This window comes from Propithecus coquereli, unplaced genomic scaffold (genome assembly GCF_000956105.1).
Source record: "Propithecus coquereli isolate 6110/MARCELLA unplaced genomic scaffold, Pcoq_1.0 Scaffold370, whole genome shotgun sequence".
NCBI lineage: Eukaryota > Metazoa > Chordata > Mammalia > Primates > Indriidae > Propithecus > Propithecus coquereli.
The window spans coordinates 2,847,782-2,855,441 of record NW_012149397.1 but is presented as its reverse complement, the minus strand read 5'-3'; the positions used below and the strand labels follow the sequence as shown (position 1 = coordinate 2,855,441).

Genomic DNA, 7,660 nt, shown 5'->3' with positions numbered 1-7,660 from the left:
GGTGTGGTGGTGTGAGCCTATAATTCCAGCTACTTGGGAGGCTGAGGCAGGACGATTTGAGTCTAGGAGTTCCAGCCTATAGTGAGCTATGATCATGCCACTTTACTCCAACCTGGGTAACAAAGCAAGACCTGGTCTCTTTTTTTTTTTTGAGACAGAGTCTCACTCTGTTGCCCGGGCCAGAGTGCCATGGCGTCAGCCTAGCTCACAGCAACCTCAAACTCCTGGGCTCAAGCGATCCTCCTACCTCAGCCTCCTGAGTAGCTGGGACTACAGGCATGCACCACCATGCCCAGCTAATTTTTAGTTGTCCAGGTAATTTCTTTCTATTTTTCAGTAGAGACAGGGTTTCGCTCTTGCTCAGGCTGGTCTTGAACTCCTGAGCTCAAATGATCCGCTTGGCCTCCCAGAGTGCTAGGATTACAGGTAAGACCCGGTCTCTTAAAAAAAAAAAAAAAAAAGAGACGCCTGTAATCCTAACACTTTAGTAACCTTTGGGAGGCCTAAGTGGGAGGATTGCTTGAGGCCATAGTTTGAGACCAGCCTGAGCAAGAGAAAGACTCCATCTCTATAAAAAACAGAAAAATTTAGCTGGGTGTAGTGGTAGGAGCATATAGTCCCACTACTTGGGAGGCTGAAGCAGGAGGCTCTCTCAAGGCCAGGAGTGTGAGGTTGCATTGAGCTATAATGACACCACTGCACTCTTGCCCAGGAAATAGAGCAAGACCCTATGTCAAAAAAGGAAAAAGAAATGAGTTCAACAACAGCCTCAGAGTTTTCACGTGGACTTTTACAATATTAAAAACTTAGGGGTTTTGTATGTCTAACATCTAAGAAAGTCCCCGGAATAAGACAAGCCCTTGTTGGTGATAAGGAATAAGGAAGGAACCTGGTAAGTAGGGAGCTTTCAACCCTTGAGAGCTTTATAAGTTAACATGCATCAGTCTCAACAGAGGGGGCTAAACCACATGATATTACAAAGAGTCAGAAGTTCTGGATGTGAGTTATTATATCAGAATGTACAATGATAAGAGCCATACTATTACCTGTTCTATTATCATTTCATGAAAAAATGGACTTACCATGAAGTCTTTCATCATTCTTAGAGAAAAAGAAAAATCTAGTGGTCTCTTTCTCAGGTACTGATGCTTCTCTGAAAAAAGAGGGAAAGGGGGCAGAAGGGGGAGAGAGAAATAGACAGATATTGGGTACTTTAATTTCAATATTTAAGAAGAAATATTTACATTAAAAATAAACTGTTCCTGAAATATATCTGCCTTGTGTTTTGCTTATCTTGCCCTGAGTTCAAAATGACCCTACCTTCTCTCCATTCAACATTCTTCTATCTGAAGCTTTGACAATGAAGACTTGTTTAAGTACAAACTATCTTCCCTACACTGGTTGTTGATACTCTCACTCCCACAACTGCTACCCCATTTGCCACTGTTCCCCATGGGAAGGCACCCCACCATCTGCAGCATCCTGTTTCCAGACTTAGCGACTTCACTGTCAGGGTTCCTTCCCTCTGCACATCCTATCTTCCAACCAGTGCCACCCAAATCTCAAGGAAAAGGAAACAAGCTCCCCATGATAAAAAGGCTAGAGAACTCTCTAAAGGAGCTGAGAAAAGAAAATTGTTTTGTGAGGAGAAGCTTAAACACTTCTAAAATACTTCTAACTCAGATTGTACAAATATGAACCTGCGAAGCAACAAATTGCTTACTCTGAGATAGGCTTTCTGTGATCTGTTTCTTCAGTAATATCTGATTCTTCTTCTGAACTGCTATCTTGGAAACGAGGGTCTTCTTGCCAGGTAATCTTCCCAGGTTTCACTGTCTCAACTCTGTAGGTCTCTATATCATTATAATGACACAAAATGATGGGATTGTAACTGAACAACAAATTATTTCTGAACACACTCATTTGATTACTTTTACCATGCACACGTATCTCTAAATTTCTAATATAATTAACCGTTAGTTTAAAATAGGTAGTATCTATTTTGAAAAAATTGAGAGAAGCTACTACCATAATTTTGGCATCGCTAGAATGATCTGATAAGGACTATAGTAATATTATAAAAAGGCATAAAAACTAAATGTTTTTAAATTTATAAATGAACAATATGATTTAAAAAAAGAACAGATAAAATAAGCATGGCATCTGTGCTCGCTTAAGAAGCCTAAAATATAATAGGATACAGTGAAAGCAGATTTCCCTCTCTACTGAATAGTTTACAAAGACAAGAAAATGAAGTAAGCAAAGCACATGATATGTTGTGTCTGCTGTGTCTTATTTGCTTATTTATAAATGAGAAAAGGAACATACATTTACATTTTCAATTCCTAAAACCTCTTTCTAGAACTGCTGAAAAAGCTACTGCTATAAGATCTAGACAATCACCTCACAAGTCTCCAAAATTTCCTAAGTACTCATAAAACATCTTTCAGGTTGCTGCTTCTTTAGGACTCATTTCAAGGTCAGTTTCTCACACTTGACCCTCAAAATCAGAAGAATTATAGTTACTATCCACATCATGCCAACTCTACTGAATAGTTTTACATAGACAAGAAAATGAAGTAAGCAGAGCACATGATATATTGTGTCTTATTTGCAACACTTTTTGAAAAACTACTAGATTGTTGTACTTCCTTTTAGGGTACCACAGAACAGGTATTTAATATTTATCTGCTACACACATGTGCTATTTTAACTGCTCATGTTTAAAGTGGTGCGAGCCTATAGTCCCAGCTACTTGGGAGGCTGAGGCAGGATGATTTGAGTCCAGGAGTTCCAGCCTATAGTGAGCTATGAGTAGAATCACTGTAGTTAGGTGTGTATGTTCTTCTGAATAGGTATATCCTGCTTTTTATAGTGAACTCCCAGAAAGCTGCATGAAGAACAGCTTCGTGTTCTCCACTGCATGGAGAACAGCTTCTTAGGGAACAGGTGTTGGCCTTCAGAGGTAAACCCCCTGAAATACAATGCAAAATTGTATTAATAGGTACTGGTGTTTGTACTTTTCACTAGGTTCTGACAAATCTCCAGGGATAAACTTTGAAACAACTGGCATATCAATGCCATGGCATATTTGTATAAAGCCAAGAAGATTACTTATTTCTTCTTTTCTCTTATCATATATAACACTAGTATTCCATAAGTCATGGCATCTCTAACTGCATTTAAGACATGAAACTATTTAAACATATGACTTACTATACTTTTTCATCACTGTTTTTACTTAGAAGAAGGGATGAACATAATAGTGCTGTACATTATTCTCTGTCTTCCCTTCATGTGGCAGCTAGCTAGAAGCTTGCTCCCTTAAATGCAAAATTAGTTTCTTTCACAGCTTCAGGCACATCACGTCTATGGTCATGTAACACTGAATCTAAAATCGTTTTTCTACGTAGAAGAAAGAATACTTTATTCAGCTAATGTTAAATCTGTTACACTTAATGCAGACTCAATTAAATTCAAACTGTGTAAAATGAAAAAGTGGAGGAAAAAAGAAAAGTACCTTCCTTTATGTCTTTAGCGTCTGAACCAAAAAAAGAGAATGTGAACCCGCCAGGCTGCTCAGCCTCACTCTTCAGAGTTGCAGGGTTCTGGATTTCTTCGGGTTTCTCTCCACCACAGTCCTCATTCCACGGTGTGTCTTCTTCCTTTTCACTGGTATCTTTTGCCGTTTGGAATATTTCTTTCAAATCCGTAGCAATGTTATAATATATTTCTTTAGACACCTCAGGTACTTTCTCAGCTTCTTCCCTTTTCTTCTTTCGTTTTGCTTTACTGCCATGACATGTATAGACATGTACATCACAAAGAAACAAGTTAAGGAAAATTTCCAGAAATCAGAAAAGGAAAAAAAACCTTAGATAATTTTAATTCTATCCTTTCAACAAAGAAGTTGTTCCACATATAAAACTCTACTAATAAAAGCAAAATCTTGACCAATAAGCTTTAACACAAATCTCAATGAGCTGCAAACATTAAACAGAAATCATATTCTCCTCTTATCTCTTATCCTCTGAACTACATTTCAAAAATTACACCTAAACTATTAGCTATAAGTAATCACTTAGCCTCAATGGGCCTCAGTTTCCTCATATCCAAAATGAACATGTTAAACCAGATCACTCCTAATATCATTTTAAGTTCTAAAATTCTGTGAATTTTACCAAACTGATGTATAAGAGGAATTATAATTCCTTTTATAAACTGAAATTATTATTCCTTTTATAAATTGAATTATAATTCAGTTTTCGAAATGAATTATAAATGTGCTAAGTATAGTCTCTTTTGAAATGAAATTTTTATGTTACCATAAATCTGTTCTTAGACAAAAGGTTACATGGCAGTTTCCGATATTGAGTTTTTAGTTTTTAACTAATAAAAGATTAAAATCCATTTCCTGTTTTTTTGTTTTTTTTTTTTTTTTTTGAGACAGAGTCTCACTCTTTTTGCCCGGGCTAGAGTGCCGTGGCGTCAGCCTAGCTCATAGCAACCTCAAACTCCTGGGCTCAAGCAATCCTCCTGCCTCAGCCTCCCAAGTAGCTGGGACTACAGGCATGTGCCACCATGCCCGGCTAATTTCTTCTATATATATTTTTAGTTGTCCGATTAATTTCTTTGTATTTTTAGTAGAGACGGGGTCTCGCTCTTGCTCAGGCTGGTTTTGAACTCCTGAGCTCAAACAATCCGCCCGCCTCGGCCTCCCAGAGTGCTAGGATTACAGGCGTGAGCCACCACGCCCGGCCTGTTTTTTTGTTTTTTATAGGAGGGGTCTCACTCTCTAAAAATAGCCAGTCTGTTACCCAGGCTGCTGGAGTGTAGTGGTGTGATGATAGTTCACTGCAGCTTTGAACTCCTGGGCTCAAGTGATCCTCCCTCCTCAGCCTCCAGCATAGCTGGGACTACAGGTGCATGTCACCACACTCAGCTAATTCTTAAAATTGTTTTTAGAGATGGGGGTCTTGCTATGTTGCCCAAACTGGGCTTGAACCCCTGGCCTCGAACCCCTGGCCTCATCCTCTCACCTCAGCCTCCTGAGTAGCTAGGATCATAGGCTCCAGCCACCAAACCCAGTTTAAAATCTCTTTTCCACTAAGATCAAGCTATAGTTCGTAATGTATTACCTAAAATAAAAAGAGAACAGGCTACCCTAAATAACCATCTTAATGGTGGAGACTATCTCAAAGAGAGAAACTTTTAATACTTTATTAAATAAACCAACACAGCCAGGTTTTCAGGTAGATATGCTCCTTATGAAACCAAGCTCTATAAACAATGGTAGACAGTCCCAAGTGATTGTCATTGAATTACCAAGTGGTGGCTTTAAAATTTGTCCAAAAACTCTTTGATACTTCTTCTTCCAAGAGGTGGAAGTTAATTGCCCCATCCCTTGAGCATGGACTGGACTTAATGACCTCTTTTAATGAACAGAATAAGGCAGATGTAGTGGTATGTGACTTTAGAGACTAAGGTCACAGCAAAAGCCAGAAGGGCCTTGAAAAAACTGTTAGTAGAAAGCACATGGCCTTTCAGGAGGTTGCAGGTAAGGAATTATAGAAAAGTAAGGTAAATGCTATCAGAAACTGGAGGAAAGGCGATCCTTGCTATGCAGTGGCAAAAAGTCTAGCAACCCTGTCATCCATATTAACATGGAAAATAGAAAATGTACTTAATTAACTGGGTGATCTAGTTAAGATGTTCAGAAAAGTGTTGAATGTAATTTCTGGTTTCTTCTTACTGCTTATAGTAAAATGTGAGAAGAGAATGAAACTAAAGGAAGAAATTTTTTTTTTAAAAAAGGTGGTAAGACTTCATGGTTTTGAAGATTCCTAATCAACAGAAGGCACATGACATGAAATTCAACAAATGGCTTCTAAGCAAAGATCATATCTATGACACTCTCAGAACAACTTGGTTTAAAGCAGGAGTTGGCAAACTATAGCCCATGGGCCAAGTCTAGGCTGCTGCCTATTTATGTCTGAACTGCAAGTTAAGACTGTTTTTTTACATTTTGAAATGATTGGGGGGAAAATAAAAATGATTTCATAACATGCTAAAATTACATGAAACACAAATATCAGTGTTCATTAATAGTTTTATGGAACACAGCCTTGTTCAATTGCTATATTGTCTATGGCTGCTTTTCTGCTAATAAAGGTAGAGTGGAGTCATCACAGTGGAGACTGTCTGGCCTGCAAAGTCTAACATATTTGCTATCTGGACATTCACAGAAAAATCTATAGACCTGGGTCTAAAAATAAAACAAAATTCTTTGTTAAGACCCTAAATAAAGCTAAGGATCTTCAATTGTTCAAACAACAGGGCTTCTATATCAGTTAAACTTCTCAGTAGTTTTGGCAGAAGCCTAAGGTTAAAAAAAAAAAAACAACTTATCTGAAAATGATTTGTGTGACTTTTGTCTAATGCAGTGAACCCTGAGAAGATTCAAAGATGATGCACCACAAGAAGAGGCTTTTGGACTCTCAAATTAATACTAACAAAAAGCAGGCTGAGAAAATTACTCAGCTGTAAACATCCTACCATTCATGAAAAAGGATGACCCAGAGGGCAGAGTCAACAGTCAGAGAGAAGTATTCCTAGGCCCTCAGTTCTAATCAAAGAATTTCTAACATTTGCCTGTCTAGATTTCAGACCTACTATGGACAAATGACCCTTTTGTGCCTCTGTTTCCCTCATTAAATAGTGACTATAGTGGTTAATCTATGCCTGCTCCACCACTGTATATTAGCGGAAGGGCAGATAATTTACCTTTTTAGTTCACATGTCTTATCAAACAGAACTTCATTCAAGGAATAACAGATAAGCCTCATCTGTACCTAGATCTGATTTGGAAGATAACATCCTAGATTTCGAATTGATGTTGAAATGGGATGAGACTTCTGAGGATTATAGAGAGTGGGTGAGCATACCCCACATGTGGTAGGAATATAAACATTTTGTGGCCAGAAGGCAGATGGTGGTTTAAAACTATGTCTACAAATACTTTGATACTTCTTTCTTCAAGATGTGGTGCTGAACTACCCCTATCAAAGTGTGGATTGCACTAAAAGTGACTTGTTTCAAGAAAATTGAATAAGGCGGATGTGTCAGAGTATGACTTCTAAGACTAGGTCATAAAATATACTGTGGCTTCCTTCTTCTTCTCTTTCTTTTGGGGCACTTATTCTGAGGAAAGCCAGCTGCCAAGTATTAGAGCACTTAAGTAGCCTAATGGAGAGGCCCATGAGGTGCAAAACTGCGGCCTCCCGTCAATAGCAATGTGCGTGAGCCATGCTGAAAGCAGATCATACAGGCCCAGACAGGCCTTTGGAGACTGAAATCCCAGGCAACAATTTGACTGCAACCTCACAAGAGACCCTGGCCAGAGCCACCCAGTGAAGTGCCTTCCAAATTCTTGACCCACAGAAACTTTGAGATAAATGTTTGTGGTTTTAAGATACTAAGTTTGGGTAATTTGTTATGCAGCAATAGGTAACTAATACACCCTAATTATAAATTTTTAAAAATCCAATGTATTTTACAAAATACTCCCTATTTATCATGTTCAACATGGATTATCTGAAATAATGTACAAAAATTCTACATTGAAGGGAATATTAATATTACTTTTATTTTGGTCTAAAAT

The 7,660-nt window shown here is 38.2% G+C and overlaps 1 protein-coding gene across 1 annotated transcript in view; it reads right to left on the bottom strand.

Annotated features, from left to right (window-relative positions):
• The window catches only part of NOL8 (nucleolar protein 8), a 28,927-nt gene that overhangs the window by 1,277 nt on the left and 19,990 nt on the right, over positions 1–7,660 (bottom strand). Inside the window, exons 13-15 of the mRNA XM_012651842.1 lie at positions 3,521–3,792; positions 1,724–1,853; positions 1,083–1,153 (exon numbers count right to left, since the gene is read on the bottom strand). Coding sequence (XP_012507296.1) covers positions 1,083–1,153; positions 1,724–1,853; positions 3,521–3,792 — 473 coding nt within the window. The remainder of the gene's footprint in view (positions 1–1,082; positions 1,154–1,723; positions 1,854–3,520; positions 3,793–7,660) is intronic.